At 43.8% G+C, this 20032-nt stretch overlaps 1 protein-coding gene across 2 annotated transcripts in view; it reads left to right on the top strand.

Moving 5' to 3' along the window:
- Nucleotides 1-20032, top strand: part of METTL24 (methyltransferase like 24) — a 107058-nt gene that overhangs the window by 24891 nt on the left and 62135 nt on the right. The window contains exons 2-3 of one of the 2 annotated variants that reach the window (XM_017497431.2): nt 12180-12278; nt 19331-19470. In XM_017497431.2, the coding sequence (XP_017352920.1) occupies nt 12180-12278; nt 19331-19470 (239 nt within the window). Of the gene's footprint in view, nt 1-12179; nt 12279-19330; nt 19471-20032 lie in introns of those variants that run through there. The other variant, XM_037727443.1, reaches the window with a different exon arrangement.

The raw sequence follows: 20032 nt of genomic DNA, 5'->3' as shown, positions 1-20032 counted from the left end.
TTTGAGATGGAGTCCCACTCTGTTTTCTAGGCCGGAGTGCAGTGGCATGATCTTGGCTCACTGCAACGTCGGCCTCCCAGGTTCAAGCAATTCTCCTGCCTCAGCCTCCCAAGTAGCTAGGGCTACAGGCACACGCCACTATACCCAGCTAACTTTTTGTATTTTAGTAGAGATGGAGTTTCATCGTGTTGCCCAGGTAGGTCTCAAACTCCTGAGCTCAAGCAATCCACTGGCCTCAGTCTCCCAAAGTGCTAGGATTACAGGCGTGAGCCACTGCCCGCCACTACTCTTTAACCATGCGGTGAATGATGTGTGGCTTTGCTCTCCCCCATCCCCCAACCCATGGGGCTGTCCTACTCATGGCAAAGCACTTTATGTCCTGCTTGCTTTTGTCCTGTCTCAGAAGAGAGAATCCAAGCATCATCCATCGTCTACAGCTGGTTTCCAAGAAAGGCTTTGCTTCCCATTAATGTCCTGTGCCGCATGTGTCCTTTGTCCCCTCGTCAGCCTTTAGGGTGGCTGTGGGATGCTGCCACTCTGTGTTTTGGGTGCTCTCTGCGGCCTCTGGGATACATTCTTTCTGCCATTATCCCTGTTCCCCTACACTTGCTAACTGGGTGAGGCATTTTAATTATTTTTGGTGATAAAAGTCATTTCTGGTTTAGAGCCTAGAATGGAAACACTTTCCCTGACTTGATTGAAGTTGAGACTGCCGTGGGCTGAGAGCCACCAAAGAGACCCTGGGGAGCCCTGTGGACCCCCTGGGTTGCAGGCTTTCTTGTGGGGAAGATGGAGATTGCTGTGCAGGTGTTGCTGGAAGATCCCTCTTTCCTCTGTTTTCTCTCAGGCACCCCTTTTCCTGCCCTCTTCTCCATTCCTCTCCCCGTTTTTATTCTCTCTGGCTTATTTATTTATTATAGAGAACACTACTCTAAGATGAAAATAGAATATATAACTTCTAAATTACTCTTATTAAAAATGATGAAATACAGAAAAATCTGAGAATGACAACATGTAGGGTAGGTGGAAACTTAAAAAGAAAAGCCCCAAAATAAAAGTATAAACAAAGTAATGTAAATGCACTTGAATGTTTCAGTTATCAGGAAATATAACTGTTGAAGGGCAAAGTTTATAAAATTAAATCAACCAAATGCTGTATACAAAAGAAGTATTCAAAATAACATAGGTTAAAAATCAAGACTGGGCATGGTGGCTCACGCCTGTAATCCCAGGACTTTGGGAGGCCAAGGTGGGCAGATCATTTGAGGTTAGGAGTTTGAAACCAGTCTGGCCAACATGGTGAATCCCCATCTCTACTAAAAATACAAAAATTAGCACACATTTGTAATCCCAGCTACTCAGGAGGGTGAGGCAGGAGAATCACTTGAACCCGGGAGGCAGAGGTTGTAGTGAGCTGAGATTGTGCCACTGTACTCCAGCCTGGGTGACAGCGAGACTCCCCTCGAATAAATACATACATAAATAAATAAATAAAATAAAAATCAAGTGAAAAATATGTCAAGAAAATACAAATCTAAAATAAAAACATGGTTTACAAATATCGACCAGGCAAAATTTCAAGGCAAGAGTCATTAAATGGAGCAAACTGGTAGCTTTTACGTCCTCCCCACTGACTGCCAACCCCCATTTCCCTTTGATTTTAATAGCAACTTGGGATCCCAAGCATCATTGAAATGGGTTTTTAGGGGTGCAGCAGACCTTCCTCCCAGATTCATCGATGTCTCAGAGCCGGTCAATGTTTGGGGGAAGGTCAACTGACTGGAGTTTTCTGACTGAAGTAAGTCGATGAACATAGCAGATTGGTGTTGATTCAGATGATGCTAAACTTCTAATATTCAGAGTTGCTGAAAGTCCAGGTAGCCTTATGTATTTTGAATGGGATGTGTATATATGTGGGGGCAAGCTGTGTGAGAGAGACAGAGACGAGGAGAGGCAGAGAGAGAGAGATAATCCTTACAAAACATGGTTAGTGTTTCCAGGCAAACTTTTTTTGTTTTGTTTTGTTTTTTAGACAAATGATCTCCTTCTGTTGCCCAGGCTGGAGTGCAGTAGTGCAAGCATAGCTTGCTGTACCCTTGAATTCCTGGGCTCAAGTGATCCTCCTGCCTCAGCCTCCCATGTAGCTGGGACTACAGGCATGCACCACCACTCTTGGCTAATTCTGCAATTTTTCATAGAGATGGGGGTCTCACTTTGTTGCCCAGGCTGGTCTTGAACTCCTAGCCTTAGGTCATCCTCCCGCCTCAGCCTCCCAAAACTTTAGGATTACAGGAATGAGCTACCATGCCCTGCCCAAACATTCTTATATAAGCTTACTTTCATAAGAAAACTGAAACTCATTTCTCCTTTCTGGGTTGATGTGCAACTTCAATGAAACCCATAATTTGACATATGAATCTTTACTATGTATGCAGACAGTGTATAGATTCTACCCCATGAATACCTCTGACTTTCACTGGAGCCACTCTAGGTATATGGCTTCTCCTTTTACTGCCTGTGATAAAAATCTAAAATATATTATGTTTTATTCTCTTAGCCATCCCCTGGTGTGTTTCAGTCTCACTCATGTTTGAACCATTTTGACCTACACAGAAAATGTGGTGAATTTAAAGATGTCAGTTTAAAAACAAACTCCAACTCAAATTTGTTTAGCCACTCTTTCCAACTCACCAAGATAACTTAGGGAATAAATCCAGAGCTGGGTGTTAATCCCTTCTTGTCTTTATTTTTGTATTCCTTCCTAAAAGTTATCAGGGCCTGCTTGAATTATAGTGCATTTTCTCTTGTCAGAGCTGATTTGATTTCTGGCTCCCCTGCCTCCCAGCCTACCCTCTGTGTCATGCTGCAGAGGCGGCAGATTGGCGCTCTGGATTTGAATTTCAGCATGCCTGCTGTCTGCTGCCAGAGACATTTAGCAGATGGGCTTGCAGAGGGGGAGCTGGGTCTTGACAGGGAGGGGGCCTCAGGGGAAGAGGCTCCTATGGGACGGGCTGGCTCTGCCTTTTCTCACCTTGCTGTTTTGACCCTGGCCCACTATTGGGTCTGTCACAAGATTAGCAGATGCTCAGTTTTTTTTGTTGTTGTTGTCTTTAATATCCAGCACTTTGCTTATGATGCATGTGGGTGTGGAATTCTTTGAGTTTTCCTCTAAGGGGTTTGCAAAGCTTCTTGAATCTCTATGCTGTATCTTCCATCATATTGGGGGATCTTTCCGTCATTCTTTCTTTTTCTTCCTCCTCCTCCTCCTCCTCCTTCTCCTCCTCCTCCCCTTCTTCTTCTCCTCCTTCTCCTCTCTTTGTCTTCTCCTACTTCCTTCTTTCTTCTTTCCTCCTCTTCTTTCTCCTCCTCCTTCTTCTCCCTCTTCTTCTGAGGCAGGGTCTCACTTTGTCACGCAGGCTGGAGTGCAGTAGCACAACATGGCTCACTGCAGCCTTGACCTCCCAGTCTCAAGCAATCCTCTCACTTCAGCCTCCAAAGTAGCTGGGATTACAGGCATTTACCACCATGCCCAGCTAATTTTTGTATTTTTGTAGACACAGGGTCTTGCCATGTTGCCCAGGCTGGCCTTGAACTCCTGAACTCAAGTGATATGCCCGCCTCAGCCTCCCAAAGTGCTGGGATTGCAGGTGTGTGCCATAGTGTGGCCTCATTATTTCTTTAATTTTTTTCCCCGCACTGCACTCTTTCTTCCCCTTCTCTGGAATATCAGTCACGTGAATGTTAGACCTCTTGGTATTGTTGCACAGGTGCCCAAGGCTCTTTTTGTTGTTCCCCCACCCCCACTCTGTTGTTCACATGGGTACTTTCTATGATCTGTCTTCAGGTTCACTCTTTCTTGTGTCACATTCATTCTGCTATTGAATCCATCCCCTAAGATTTTATTTCAGTTATTGTATTTTTCTGTTCCAGAATTTCCATTTAGCTCCCTATGCCTCCTGTTTCTTTGCTGAGACTTTCTATCTTGCCTTTGGTTTCAAGCATGTCCACCTTTTCTTCATGAATTATTTTGTAATACTTGCTTTTAAGTCTTTGCCAAAAATTTCAGCATCTGTGTCATGCCTACATGGACATCTGTTGATTGTCTTTTTCCCACATAAGTTGGGATTTTCCTGATTCTTCATGGGCTTAGTCGTTTGGGACTGTATCTTGAAAATTTTGAATATTATAAGGCTGAGTTTTCTTTAAATACTGTAGATAATGTTGATATATTTAACAGGCAATTATCCTAGTTGGGTCCAGGCCTCAAGTTTCCCCCAGCCTCCTGTGGGTTGTAATTTCCATGTCAGCTCTGTTTTCAAAGACTTTGTCATGGGTTTCACCTCTGTCCCATGTGCATCCCACCCAGTGGTCAGTCTGGGGCTTGGGCAGAGGTCTGTCTGTGAGCTCCAGAGGTCCGTCTGTTAGCTCAGTTCTAAAAGTCTTTGCTGTGCCAGCAAGGATCAGATCCACATATGTACAGTTCTAGAGTGAGCCCTGGGGGTTACAAACCCTTTCATGGGGCTGCCTTCCCAAGCTGCTACTCCTTCCCAGTTGCCCTAGTATTATCCAGTTCCCTACGGTTTTTTAATCTATGGCCAGAAAGTTTGATCTTTTACCCCTGCTTTGCCTATGCTCTGCCGCACACTTCCTGTGACTGTGCCTGAGTCCAAGACCAAGCTGTGGGAAGACAGAGACAGGAATAGTAGATGAGGATTCACCCCACTGTCTGGGGCCCACTGCCTCAGATGGGAGAGGAAACTTCCATTTTCACAGGGCTCTAGGTGCCTTCAGGCCCTCACTGGCTTCTACCATCTTAGTGGGATTACTTGAGAGGGAATGCAAGAACAGAGAAAGGAAAAAAAAAAAAGGAAGAAAAGTGGGGATTTCCTCTACTATCCCTGAACATCAGGAGATGCCCTGCCTCTTGGAACCTGAGCTACCGGCCTGCTCCTGGTGCTTCCTGGCTGTGCCAGTGCCCACCACTTGTGCTAGGCAGCCTAGAGTAGGGGTGAGCAGGATACCAGAAGGAAAATCAATGGTGACCTGGCTCCTAGTTTCCAGGTACTTTGAATTCTGGTCTTCTTCTGCAATCTGCCTGCTACTGTTTACTTTTCAGATTCCTCAAATAACTGCTCTGTGCATTCTATCCAGGTTTCACTGCTGTATTCTGTGAGAGACATGGGTGGGAGTGTGCTTACCCAGAACGGAAACTGAGATCCTTTGTTTTTAAATGAAATTTTTGCATGGGTTACCTGAATTTTAAACATCACTGCACAATTTATAACTGACTCTTGCTCTTTCTGAAGCAGGGCCAGGTCTGAGAAACAGGCCAATAACAGGAGAATGCTGAGGGGAAGGGATATGAACTGCACCCTGCACTCCTCCTCCCCGCCTCCCTTTCCCGCTGCACCCCTCCTCTCACCCTGCAGCCTTCAGAAGCCCTGGGCACACACTGAGGGTGTTACAGAAATGTAACAGCAGCGCTCACAGTCTCAGCCAGGAATGGAGTCATGTTCTGTCCAGATACCATTCTATGCCTCTCCCTCCCCCAACTATTCCCACCCCCCTTCTAAAAAGGAATAAACAATTTCCTTCAGTCATTGTTTCCTGCCCACTAACAGATGCTCTTAATTAGCACAAAATTGCAACAAAATTGCTAAATAAATCTATTTTATTTGTTTTGGATTTGTTTCTGCCAGAAAGCTTAGGCTTCTCCATCATCAACACATCAACACACACTCACTTGATTGTTTAGTTGGAGTCAAGGACTGAAAACCTAGTTCCTTGTTCATTTCCACGCGCACAACTGTGATGCACAGAATGGAGAAAACTGCTGCTTTTAAAACCATTCAGGAGCTTACTAGCGGTGGGAACATGCATCTGAGAGTATTGAAACTTTATAAAAAATATCCCAAACACTCTATGCGTTATCCATCATGATAAAGAAACTGATCATTGACATCAGTCATCATATAATTTCATCCTCCAAAGGACTGTAACCTTGAAGCACATAGGAATGAAGGCTTAGAAGCATCCTTTAGGTTTGTTTTATACAAAAAATGTAGAAACATGCTTGTAAAGCTGATGGTGGCACTGTTTTTTGATAATGTCTTCATGGGCTGCCTGAGGTCATTCATGGGTGTGAGGGTATGGTCTGTGAAGGAGGACGCTTTTATTCCGAATTTTAAAACAAAGCTTCTGCCCAACACAGAATCGATAGCTCCCTTTCCTAGGTCATGAGTAGGCCTGCTTTTTTTGTGTAAATTTTTAAAATGCTACCAGTTTTGCTTGAGGCTCATGATCTTGAATTAATATATTTCTATTATGTGTACAAGTGTAAGCTGGTAGGCAAAGGAGTATTTTAATAGATTGTGGGGTTTTTTTGGCATTATCTTTTAGGAGTAAAATCTTGGAATTCAGTTTCATGGCTTGAGAGAATCATTTTCTTTTTTTCAAGAAACAAAACTTTATGCTGAGATCACAAATGATAAAAATATCCCAAAGCCTCATGGCTGTGCTTGTTGCAGTCTTTCTGAGTTAAATCCATTATCTCTATGCACTGAATGACTCGGTGATCACTTTTTACCCTTCGGGAGGTAGAATCTCAGATATCTGCAAAATAGTCACTAAATAACATGAGTTAGTTGTATATGGAATCTTCTGCTGTCCTTAATGTAAACTTTTGGATTTTTTTCCCTAGTAATGAAGACATTTGCCTCTCATTAGAAGAAGGCTGCTCACTTTTCAATGCACATTTTCTGGACAAGGTGCCAGATAAGGCCTTTGCAAAACCGAAAGGGGGCTGCTTCCTTACTTTGGAAATCAGGACCACACCTGCCCTGAGAAATCCTTGTCTGAGGTGGGGCAGTCCTCTCTGTATGAATGCCTTGAAGGTTTAGAAATAGAGGAGGTCCCCATTCCTGCAGGAGCTCAGGAGTAAAGCTGCTTCTCTGTGGCAACTCATCGTAATGCTCCATTTGACATCTCAACTCAGGCCTGCTGAGGACAGACAAACAGACCAATCCAAAATGATGGTATTTCCAGCCACCTCTGCTTACGCTGCTGTTTTACCTGTCTGAAAGGAAGTATAGGTGGCAGGCGGGATTGGGAATCCATGTTCCCACCTCCTGGGAGCAATGGGGTAGTCGTTGTTATGGCCACTTGATATTTGAAGATGTGGATGATAGGCATTTAATATGCCCTGGCATTTAGAGAATTGTTTGGAGTAAAATCACAATGATTTTTTTTAAAAAAGCTTTTAAAAAGGGAAAGATGATTTTTGTCCTTTTCTATTTAACCTGCCATTGATGTTTTAAGGTGCTCAGAGAATTTTCTTTGTGGGAATTTGGGAAGGACAAATGTTGATGTGTACACTAGAGAATTAAGACAAATGATAATTGAAAGAGATGATAAAAGCTAGTGGTTTCCATGGGGAAATAATCACAAACTGCTGTCAGACTGATTCCAATAAGAACATTGCTTTATGTGAAATGTTTTTTAAACAGCTCAACCAAAGCATCAAGCCAGAGCACATCTGAGGGCATCTATTTGCAGTATTTCTATTATATCCCCATCTGAGACTCCTCAACTTAATATTATTCACTGTTCCAGCTGCTGTGCTTAGCTTCTTTGTGGTCAACATTCAGTTGGAAATGAAAAATATTAGGTTGCAAGAAGAATACTATTTGCTGGCCCTTAAGATAATTCTATAGTTTCACCATATTGATTTACCATATAGATTCAAAATTATTGATCTGTGAAGTTACTTTCGTGTGTTAGCCCAGGTTAAATGCTACTACTGTGTTTAGGGTGTCTCTTTAATAATGCAGGAAAAATCTTTGATGTGCTTTTTGGCTTCTAGCAGTGGAGACTGCTTCCGACGCTCTGCCTTTGTATTTTCAGGCATTTATTTTGGATTAATACTCAGGCACTGCACCTTTCTGTGCCCCCAGCGTACCCTGTTGAGATTTCTGTCAGAGCCCCTATAACCTTTATTGTATTCACTGGTTTACACAGCTGTGGCCTATATTAAATTGTAACACAGAGCCTGGCATGTGGCACAAATGCCCACTGAATGAATGAATGACTCCTTGGTCAAGTCTCACTGCCTCTTTCGAAAGAATGCTGGAACAAGAAGCCTTCCATTTGCTCCTGCTGGCCCAACCTCCACCCTGCTCCACCCCTGGGGGGCTGACCTGCAGGGACCAAGCACAGCCTCACTTTGAGTTTGACCAATAGGAGGCAGGAGATTTTTGGGTAGGGCAGACAGTTAGTGTGGAACATGTAATAGGATTGTCTGTATTCCTCTATTACAGACTCCTCCATGTATTTCCCTTTAGGCTTGTAAGGGCTCTCTGGTGTTACTAGACACAGATATTGCATTATTTATTCCTTATTGGTTTCCTTAAGCCCTGCCCACACCTTTGTAAATAGTCTTTTTGTTAAATTCTCTCAAATTAGCAGTTTGAATGAGCCCACTGGATCCTGCTGGGCCCCTGACTGACTGCCCAAGTCACCCAGATGACGACCTTGGTTATAATCTAGACATTGTAGGGGTGAACTGTGTAATACCTTTCCTCACTCATCGTACACACACAGCCAACACTGCTTTGACAAAAGACAGGTTAATGAGAGAAAAGCACAACAAATGTATTTAATCAAAGTTTTACATGACATTGGAGCCTTCAGAAATGACCCAACGATGCAGAGAAAATGATCTCTTTTAATGCTTAGTTTCCATGAAGATGTACAGCTACATGGAAGTGTGATTGGACAAAAGGGTCTAATCTCATAGTAGTAGACTGAGGGGGGATCCCCAGCAAGGACTGTCTGTTCGGCTTCTTCTTGGTCTCTCTGTGTAGTGTTTCTTCATCCTGGGTATGGGGCAAGATCCCTCTGGAACAGAGGTATTGGGGGAGAAGGGAGAGAGTGACCTTTATAGATTTTACGGCTTGCTTTGGGGAAGAATGTCTCCAGTTTCTCTCACCTGCCTTGCAGAAGAGGAATTCTGGTTTCTAGAACTCACTTTGGGGAAGAAAGAGGAGTGAAGGGCAGGAAGAAGAAAAGATCAGGGATAACTTTCCTTTGAGGCCCATCCAATGCCCTTTTGAGACAGCCAAGTATAAAGCGGACCGGGGGGAAACTCTGACCGGCCTGCACCCTGGGAGGAGTGCAGGCTGGGGCGGAGCCTCGGGAAGTTGGCAATGTTTGCAGCGGGGAGGAGCCTGCTCTCACCTGTTCTGGGGTGGAACCTGGGATTCAATCTGTGAGGCAGGAAGCCAGCTAGCACAACTTTTGCTTTGCTGAAAGTCCCTGTTTCCCTTTTTTTCCTTTTTGCTCAAAAAACTCCATTTTCCTCACCCTTCAAAGTGTCTGTGAGTTCAATCTCTCACGGCCATATGACAAAGAGTCCATTTTATCCGCACTAAAAAGAAAGTCCTACAACACTTTAAAGTGCATAACATGCCAAAGCACTAGACTTTGGGGAATATGTTCTGAGCCCCAACAACATCATAGTCTGTCTCCCTTGCGTTATTTCAGTAACCCCCCTTTTCTAGGCCAGCCTACCTCTGAATTAGAATCAGCTGGAGCAGGAGTCGGCAAACTACAGCTTGCAGGCCCAACTCAGCCTGCTGCCTGTTTGTGTAAATGGAGCTTTATTGGAAGAGAGCCATGACTATTTGTTTACTTACTGTCTATGGCTGCTCTTGAGCTACAACAGGAGGCGAGGAGTTGCAACAGAAACTGTGTGGCCTGCAAAGTCTAAAACATTGGCTATTTGACCCATTATAGAAAAGGTTTGCCAACTCCTGATTTTGAGGAAAACCGTAACATGCGAACTTCATCATTTTCATCCAGGGCCTCCTGGGCCAGATGTTGGAGGCCCTTGTGAGTGGTCCATGACAGTGAAGTGGGAGGCTTTAAATCCCAGGCCTCACTGAGTGCTCTTGGGACATCATGTTGCTGTGTTGGCTGCCGCAGCAACCTGGGAAGCACTCACTCTCTCACTGTGACCAAGCAGGGCTGGAGGCATTTGTGTTTAAATGTGTTTGTAATTTATGATTCCAGAATCGAATGATTTCCCAAAGAGAACAACTCTCCTGAATATTTTAGCGTTTTCCTATCAAAGTTATTTTGTACATATCTGTCTCCCCAACCTGACCATGAGTGCCTCTTGGGAGAGCCTGGGCTTTAGTCATATCTGTACTCACCAGGGCCTGGTACAGAGTGGCTAAGGCTCAATAAATATTGTTTGCCCAAATGGTAATCAACATCGAATTCAAGGAAGGAAAAAAGAAATTGGGGGAGGAGGGGTGGTGGGAGGCATTAACTGGGAAGGTGTATGACTTAATGTTCTCCTGCTCTCTTGCTCGAGTCTCTGCCTGCTCAGCCTGCACAGAACAAGAGCTATAAGAAAAGGCTGTTCTTCCAGGAGGTGCCCCTCAGGGAAGACTGGCTACATGATTTGTGGGCCCAGTATAAAATGAAATGCAGGGCCTCTTGTTCAAAAATTATCAAGAATTTCAACTAACTCTAGGCATACTGCCTATGAGTTCGCAAGGAACAGTAATTAAAAATAAAATTACTAAGAATTTCAAGAGAGCATGAGCAGAGCATTAAACTGAGCATGGCCTCCTAAGACTGCGCAGGTTGCATGCCCATGCAGTTGGCCCTGCTCTATGGGTTCCTGAAAAAAGGCAGCCTGTGGAAACCAGGGAAGGCTCCTTCAATGTAGAGGGACTGCATGGTGCTCAGCCCCTACAAGGGCAGTACAGGCTGTGGGGATGTAGGACTGGGGGCTCTACAGGGTTTCTGCAATGGTGTGTGTCTAATGATACCTACACTGAATAACCCTTCATCACTGCCAAAGTGCTTGCATTGATCTCAGACCCTCACGTGAGAGTGGATTCCTCTTCCCCAAACCCAAATAAGGTCTGGCCTCATGCAGACTAACCTTGTTCCCCACTACTTCCTTGTTTTCCGTGTAACCCCAAGTCACCTAGGCTATCCCATCTAGGGGCAACAAACCACATTTGTACTAAAGTGTCTCATGGCTGGCCTGTCTAGATGTTTCCTTCTTTGGGTTCAGACAGTTCCCTCCACAGTACCTGACTGGAAAACACTGTGTGTATGTGAATGATCCCTTTATCTTCTCCCAGAAGCCTCCCCTGCCCACTTCTTCACCATAAAAAGGGGCTTAGGGGCCCATTCTCACCACACTGCAGGAACCCTATGCTATGACACCCAAAGCCTTTCCTGGCGCTAGACATTGACCCCACCAGCTACTGGAGCTCTCCCTTCCCCACCCCGGGAATTGCAGCGAACCTCCTGGAGGTCTCCCAGTGGTGGCAACTATAGGTAGGGAGTTCTGAGCTCTAATAAGGATTTCCTGACTAGTGCCTCCTTCTCACTGAAGGGGCTACCATTTTTGCTTCCTCCAGACCACTGCATTCCCCAACCCTTCATCCACTGATCCTTACTGCAGAAGGGGGCTGAGGGGGTCATCCTTAACCACTCTGCTTATGAGAGCACCCATAACCTCTGCTAACAGGTGGTGGTTAGCAGTGTTTCTAACACTTTCATCCCGAAGTGCTAGAAAGCTACCCTCCCCAGCCCTGGTGATGACAGCTCCCCGGTCCTCACTTTGCATATGCAGGGTTCCAGCAGCCAAGGGGGATGGCCCCTTCTCCTTGCACTGAGGAAGATAAGAAAATGCCCAGAGTATTTCTTTCCCGCAAAGAGGAGTCCCCAGCATTATGGTGCTTTGCTTAGGGAGGCACGTATTCCTGAAGCTCTAAGTTTTGGGAGACTGTCGTTGACAGGGAGTTTTTCTTCCCAGTGGAGCACTGCCTCATATAAAATAAGCTGCAGTTAAGGGAGACCCCAAGGGGGTCAAGTGGAGTTTGCCTTTGATCATAAATGCATAGTCAGACCTTCCCGGGGCCTTTGTACTCTCTTGCTTAACCTGGGAGCTGGTTGCCTCAGGCCTCATTTGTCTCCCTGTGACTGATGTGGCCTTAATGACAGCAGCTCCCAAAGAGCCCCCTGCTGCCTGTGTGCACATGTGTGTGTGTTGCTGACAGCTAAAGCAGCCTCACGCCGTCTCTGATACCGTATCCTTCTCCTCCCGCCCAGCTCCTCCTTCCTTACACACAACCTGTGTTTTCTGTTTCTTGCAGGGTCCCCGGTGGCATATAGATCTCCAGCCTTGGGCAGGCCCTGCTCAGTCCCTGGATGAAGAAGCCTGGAGGTTCCTGAGATATATCAGCACCACCCAGGTTGTGTTTCAGGCTCAAACCAGTTAGAGAAGAATGTAAAAGATCCTGATTGCCCCTTTGGAAAGAAGGAGGTGGGGGAGGTTCTCAGCGACTCCTGATAAGGACTTGATGGGAAGTGTGTTCAGAGGCGTTGTTGCTTACACTTATCTACTCACTTGGAGGCAGATAAGATGCTTTCCATTTGCCAGGGCATGTTCCTACTTCCAAGAGTGTTACCAACCTGAAATGTTTAAATGATTCATCCCAAAGTGTTTTAAAGATCCACTTTAGAAAATTGCTTTGGAAAACCATTTGAAATGACAGATTGGTCCCTGTGAGTAGGCAGTCGAGTATGTCACAAAATAAAGCCATCATCTAGATGTTCAAGCACCATTTTGTATTTGGAGGAACTTGCCTTTCCACTCTTCTGCCACAGATGCTTGGCAGCCAGGGACGTGCTAGGCAAGAGAGCAGAGGAGGCTTTGCAGGCAGTGTGCTGAGGAGGTAATGAATCCAAAGGCTCTCTATCCTCAGAGCACTTTAAATCGTTACTGAGCACAAGCCTTTATTAATGACTTAACACATTGTGGCAGCTCCTGCCCACCTCAAGGCTGAGCCAGTGCCCCAGAGCAGGCAAAGAGACTGTCCATTAAGGAGAGTCTATGGCTTTTGACATGTTAATCAGGAGGTTCCGTTCTCAAGTTGCCTGATCCCAGGGGGAAAGAGAGACAGAAAAGGAAATCAGGACCCAAGGGAAATTTAGCCCTGAACTGAGAGGTGCTAGCAAATTAGGAGCTCAGACTGCCTGTGAGCTGCACATGGGCTGGCTCAGGAAGCTGCACAGTGGAGCTGGTGCTGTACGGGGGATCCTGGACTTTAAAAATCTCCCTCGAGCCCACACTTGGCATCCCTCTTCTCCTCCCCAGCCTCGCTGGCAGCAAAGCCCACTTTTCATCTGTGGGAGAGAATATATTTCTAGATCTTTAGGAGGTTAGTTAGTTTAAGGGTAAAAGAAAGTCCCATTTCTCATATAATGCAGTCAGACAATCATAGGGATTTTAATATTTGTCACTCAAACATGGACGTAAAAGCTTGTTGAATTAATCATGAGTGATAGGATAATGAATTAGTCCCTGTGCTTCTCATGATTTTATCTTATTTTGCTGCTGCAAATTAATTTGATGGACTTAGGCAGACTTAATTAAAATACTGAAATTTTAATTTTGTAGTTCAATTTTACATAAAGGATAAGAATCTGGACCTCTTAACTGTGATTTTCAAAAGCCCTTAAAGGCTCCAGAAGAAAATAAGAGGTTAATTTTATGAATTGTATTTGAGAACTATGGGCTTCACCCACCAAAATAAATTTACATAGTGCAAGCCACCAAATTCCATTTCTATATATATTTCATATTAATGTTCCATAACTTATAAAAGGCATGTTTGCTTAGAATTTATCGAGGCATGAAATGGTCATTTTTAGATCCCTCTTGGATCTTTCCCAGAAATTATGGACTGAGAGGAGAAAAATTCTTTTTTTTATTTTTTGAGACAGAGTCTCCCTATGTCACCCAGGCCGGAGTGCAATGGCACAATCTCAGCTCACTGCAACTTTTGTCTCCCGGGTTCATGCAGTTCTCCTGTCTCAGTCGCCCAAGTAGCTGAGATTACAGGAACCCGCCAGCATGCCCCGCTAATTTTTGTACTTTTAGTAGAGATAGGTTTTGCCATGTTGGCCAGCTGGTCCTGAACTCCTGATCTCAGGTGATCCACCTGCCTGGACTTGGCCTCCCAAAGTGCTGGGATTACAGGTGTGAGCCACTGCGCCCGGCTGAAAAAAAATTCTTTTTTAAAGCATCCTCTGTAGTTCAATCTTATAAACCTGGGTACTTTACTTTGCTTCTCTGGCTCTCCTTGTTCTGATCCTAAAATGGAAGAGAGTATATCAAATTATTTCTACGATCCCTCCCAGTTCTGTGAGCTTGTAGTGTGCATAGCATAGTATAGAATGGTTATTAACCAAGTATTTTTGAATTCCTACAAGGTGCCAGGAACTGTTCTGGGCCCTGAGGATACAGCCTCTGCCCTTAAGTATCTAACCAACTGGTTGTGAAGGTATATAACTGGATGTATAATTGTTATTCAGCTTGATGAGCAATAAAAAAGAATTTATTGTTGAAGCTCACTAGAAGGATTTTTTGTCCTCTAAAAAGAATGATGTAAAGTTCTAGACCTCACAGTGGTTTTTAATGGGGGGCCATTTTAGCCAGGTAAGGTTCTGTGCTTTGTTGTGTACTTCTGGGTTACTGGAAGGCCAGGAGGTGGGAGTCACCAGAGATGACACTAAATGGTTCTTAATCAGAATCCTTTACTAACCAATGCTCCTTCCCCTTCTGTATGTAATGCAAAGCTTTATAGTTGCTTTTGTGGCTTATGCTTCGTTTAGAACTCATGTTGACAATGAAAACCTGTAAAACCAGCAGAATATCAGAATCACTCTTACCTAAAACTTCCAGTTAGCAGAAGTGAGTCATAATGGGCAAGGAAAAAAATAAAAGCTCTGAAGGTACTAATGCGAATTCCACCCCCACCCTCTTACGATGCTTTTTAACATTAAGAAATATACTTCCCCCAAACCTGTGCTGAAGCTTGTATAGCAAGGCCAGCGTCTGATATGTGCATCATTGACATATGCATTTCTCAATCCAGAAGGAATTTGTTGAATACCTGCTTTGTGGCTGGCGTTGTGCTGGGCCTTGGGATATTAAGTCTCAATAAAACACCCCTCCATACTGGTAAATAGCTAGGGTGCAAGAGAGTTGGGTGTTCTCTAACAGGGGGCAGACAGATGGCTGGGGAAAGTTTCCTAGGCTAGGGGATCTTGGGAGCAGAGGCTTAGGGTATAGGACAGCATGGCATGAGATAGCATGGGCGTGGCACTCCTTGACTCGTGGGTTGTGGTCCTGGAGGCATGGTTAGGGCCATGCATGTTTAAAGGAAGGTCCAGAGGATATGGTGTTTGGGTAGAGTATGCAGAACATCAAGCTCAGCTTAATTAAGTATTTGTTATTATTATTATTTTAATGTGAAAGACCATGATACACAGCAGAGTTCTGCAGTTCATGGTACACTATCTGCTGCTAACAAATAGTTAAATCATAAATACAGTTCTCTGTTCTAAGGGAAGTCTCCAGATTCAGCTTTTTATGGCAACCCCCAAACCATATGCCTCCAGGAAGCATGCCTTGCAGTGTAAAATTAATTTAAGCAACAGTGGCTGTTTTAAAAAAGAAAAAAGAAAATATGTTTTAAAGCCTGTTTATCTATCTGTCTATCTATCTATCTATCTATCTATCTATCTATCTATCTATCTATCATCTATCTATGTTTCTATCCATCTATCCATCTATCCATCCATATCTGTCTCTCTACCTAGTTATCTACCCATCTGTCAATTTATAAGAATAACCTAAGAATAAGAACCCATGCTCTGGATATTTGGACTATAACTTTACAACAGAGTATCTGTTGTATTTACTGCTACACACACACACACACACACACCAGGATAAAAACAATAAACATACAATTCTGCCCTTGAGCCTTTCAAAAATAATGGTACTGTATAAACATACAGCATGGAGTTGATTATTCTGTAAATATGCAGAAGATCATTGAAGTGATTCTTAAGTTCCAAAATTTTAAGGGCTTTCTTTGCCAGATTCTACTTATGGGTTGGCAGAAATGCCATTCAAGCTTTTGGGATCCAAATTGAAATAAAAATAAATTAGATCCCTTTAAGTTAAATAACTAAAAAACATTTCAGAAAATATTTTTTCCTGGAGACTGTTTTCCTTTGTCTAGGCCTAATTTGCTTTATTTGGCTAAAATTGCAAGGAGAATTAGAGAGACAGAGAACATAATTAGTTGAGTTGGAACTTAGCTAGAAGTTACTGCCCTCGCTTATTTTGCTTGTAAGAGAGTTTATTGAAGCCCTGGCCATAAGTCTTAACTGGAAAGTTTGAAAAATCAATAATTAATTTTTAGGAGCAGAAGTTTATGGAGGACTTTCAGTTGTTTACAAAAGCTAATGTTTATCAATGAGATGGTTAACAAATGTTTAAAATCGAATAATTCTTGTTTTTTGTTTTTTTTTTTTTACCTGAGCTAAGGAAGGAAGAGGGGATGTTATCAGAGGGAGTGAATGAAAAAGAATGTCTCTTTAATAGGGATATATCTGTTCAAGATGAAATCGGTAGAGTAAGAAGAAATGCTTAAAGTAGACAAAGTGTTGTCTTTAATAAAGTAAAACCCTAATTCCTGACTTTAGCAAAGGAGTTGCAGCTGGATCTGAAAGTCCTGACTCCCCATCTTCAATGCCTATCTGACTGTCAGAGGCCTCTGGCTAATTGTCAGTGCCAACCCCTTCAGCCCATTGTTAGGGGTGGAGGTCAGAGGGGCTGCTGTTTTCAGTTTAAAGCTCTGGCCTAAGTGTTAGCCTCTTTTAATTTGCTAAGGCAGAGAGATGTGACTAGGCTGGAAAATTTCACTGGGGCTTTACAAAAGGCCTCCAGTAAACTCAAAAGGCCATCTGCATAAAAATCACCCAGTGGAGCTTATTAAAATGCATGTTCTCACGTATCAATCTGAGAGACTCTGAGTTTGTAGATCTGGAAGGAGGAATCTGCATTTTAGGTACCTCCCAGGTGATTCTGATGTAGGTGGACCACGCCTTGAGAAATACTGTGGGAAAGGCTAGAACTAGGTTTTGATGGCATTAGGAAGGAATGATGAGCAAGGACCTGCAACACATCACATCTTGATCTGTCATTATGGAGGTCTTCAGGGACGTGTACACAAAGAACAATAGCAAATGGGAATCATCATACCACTTTAATAAAAATATCCCAGGAGGCTTCTCCGAAGCAGATGGCTCAGGCTTATAAGGTCCAGGCATGCTTTTGGGGCACACAGAAACTGCCCTGGACTAACTAGCTTCCCACTTGAGGTAGGGCTCAGGAAGGTGCCCATGTTTAAGGCACAGTAATCTGCCCACTAGCAGAACAGGGTCCAATGAACACATTGAGCTCTGACTAACTAGATTAGCAACTTCTCTTCCCTTAGGCGAGTGGGTGGGGAATAGGAGGTGGGCAGGCAGAGACATAATTTCCATTTATCTGTGGGAGAATAGTAGGAGACGAATTATCAAATTAACATGTTGATGCACCCAGTTAATAAATGTATTCTGTAGCTGTTGCTTGAGAAAAGATTCAATTCCATTTTCTCTGATTATTTTTTCTGTTAAACAGTGGTCGAAGATAGAGAAGTAGAAAAATACTGGATTCAAGGAAAAGATACATAGGAGTTTCACTTTTTCATCTTTCCTCTGAAAAAAAGGAAATATCCTGGCAGAAGACTCACATTCACTGATAAATAGTGCAGGATGGTATTGCCAGGCCACCTATAGGTGATAGCAAGAGTAATGCCAATGCTGTGTTAGTCAAATAGGCTCCACCTAATATGATCGTCTCAGATTAAAATTTTACAAAATCAGTTAAAGGATTGGACAAACTTAGAATATCTTCTTTTATTTTTTAATTTTTATTTATTTATTTATTTATTTTTTTATTTTTTGGGACAGGGTCTGGTCTTGCTCTGCTGCCCAGGCTGGACTGCAGAGGCACAGTCATGACTCACTGCAGCCTCAACCTCCCGACCTCAATCAATCAACCCTCCTGAGTAGCTGGGACTATAGGCACATGCCACCATGCTTGGCTAGTGTTTGCATTTTTTGTAAAGATGAAGTTTTGCCATGTTGCTCAGACTGGTCTTGAGCTCCTGGGCTCAAGCAATCCCCCTGCCTTGGCCTCCCAAAGTGTTGGGATTATGGGTGTGAGCCACCGTGCCTGGCTCTAGAATATCTTCTTAAGAAGAAGATTGCTTGCTGTTAATGTTTTCCAATGCGTGAAAGCAATGATTCTGAAAACATTCTTTGCATCTGGAGCGGTCTGTGGTCTATGCTGTGACAGCAAAATCTGCTGCATTCATGGAGCATCATGATGACTGAGAGTTTTAAGGGATTGCAGGAAAATACTGTTGCTCGGTAAGGTAAATATCTTGGCCACAGAACTTATTTTCCTTATATTCTTTGGTTTCAACAGCCTGCCTCAGCTGTGCAAAATGTACCAGCCTGAAACACAAGTCAGAATCCCTTATGAAGTATATTTGCTTTGTGTGCAGCTGAAATTAGAGACTTGCTTCTGTCTGACTTACACACACATTCCCTTTGGTTTTCTTATCTAATTTTGATGGATGAGTTAAGAAAAGTGCTTCTGTTAGCTCAGGAAGAGCCTCCTGCCTGGGGCTCTTGCCCTTCTTCCCCAGGAGGAAGTACATTAGAGCAGTGTATCACAAAGAACGCTGCCTTATCAGCAGGGACTGCCAATTAATTTCATTTGACCCGTGATCAGCTGTTTACCCTGGATGACACCTGCCACCTTTTGGGACCTTAGTGGCCCCACCTTATCTGCCTGAAATAAGGGATAGCTAATCTTGGGAGTATGCTTCTGAGATCTATGCCTATGATTGTGCCCCACATTTTATAGCAAGGACTCTGGGTAACAAAGACCTCTATGTATGGTGAGCACTGTTCTCTGTGTCTGGATGCAAGGTGAGCACAATTCTCTGTATCTGGAATGCCCTTCTTGGTCTGAGCCTCTCAGTTCATCCTCCAGGACTAGCACCCCTCTACAAAGCCTTCCTGATACCCCCACACCTCCCACCTTTTGCTCCTGATTTGTTCTCTCCAATACACCTGCACATGGCTACAGCAGCTCATAACTTCCCTCCAAACCTGCATATAGTCTCCATGAGATTACTTATTATTTGGTAATTGAAATTCCTCCAAACACGTTATAGCAGTCTTGTGGTTCCCTGGGGAGAAGAGTAGTTAGCAGTGGAGAAGGATATAACTTTCCTATTATGGTTTTCTGGGATGGGGAAGCAATAAGTCCCTACCTGCTATTTATCATCCAACATTTCAAGTTATTCACATTGATTTCCAATCTTTACAGATTGCATGCAATCACATGAATACAGACAGCCTGGCTACTGACTCTAGTCCTACACACAAGCCCTGGTCAGTGTGTCTTGACGACAGGTTCAATTTAGCTCATCAAATCCGCAACAAGCAGTGCCGCCTCTACTCCTTAGGGTGAGTACATTTTTTACAGCAGAAGAAAACACAAACACTCCTTCAGGCAGCCCAGGCCTTTTCAGCAACACAGAGTTAGAAATGGGTGCAGTTTATAACAGGTGCCATTCTTTGCCCCCTGTCATCATTTCAGGCTGATCCGTCTGTTGTGTAACTGGAGGCATGTACAGATCACTGAGGTCTCCTTGGCCAGAGGCACTTTCCCTCTCATTCTGCTGGTAGCAAATTGGCAGCCCCTGTTCTCAGCATGCGGATGATCCTCTTGGTGAAACCAGTGATATCCAGTTAGAATAAGAGCATCCTTAGAATTAAGAGAGAGAAGAATATTACTGTGTGCAGCCAAAATTAAAAAAAAAAAAAGTATGTTAGATTTTTTTTCTTTTCTTGAGAGATCTCACTCTGTTGCCCAGGCTGGAGTGCAGTGGCAGGATCACAGCTCACTGCAACCCTTGCCTCCCAGGATTAAGTGATCCTCCCGCCGGCAGCCTCCTGAGTAGCTGGGACCACAGGCACGCACCACCACACCTGGCTAATTTTTTGTATTTCTGGTAGAGAAAGAGTT

This window comes from Cebus imitator, unplaced genomic scaffold (genome assembly GCF_001604975.1).
Source record: "Cebus imitator isolate Cc_AM_T3 unplaced genomic scaffold, Cebus_imitator-1.0 Scaffold231, whole genome shotgun sequence".
NCBI classification, from domain to species: domain Eukaryota; kingdom Metazoa; phylum Chordata; class Mammalia; order Primates; family Cebidae; genus Cebus; species Cebus imitator.
This window is presented reverse-complemented; position numbering and strand designations above follow the sequence as displayed.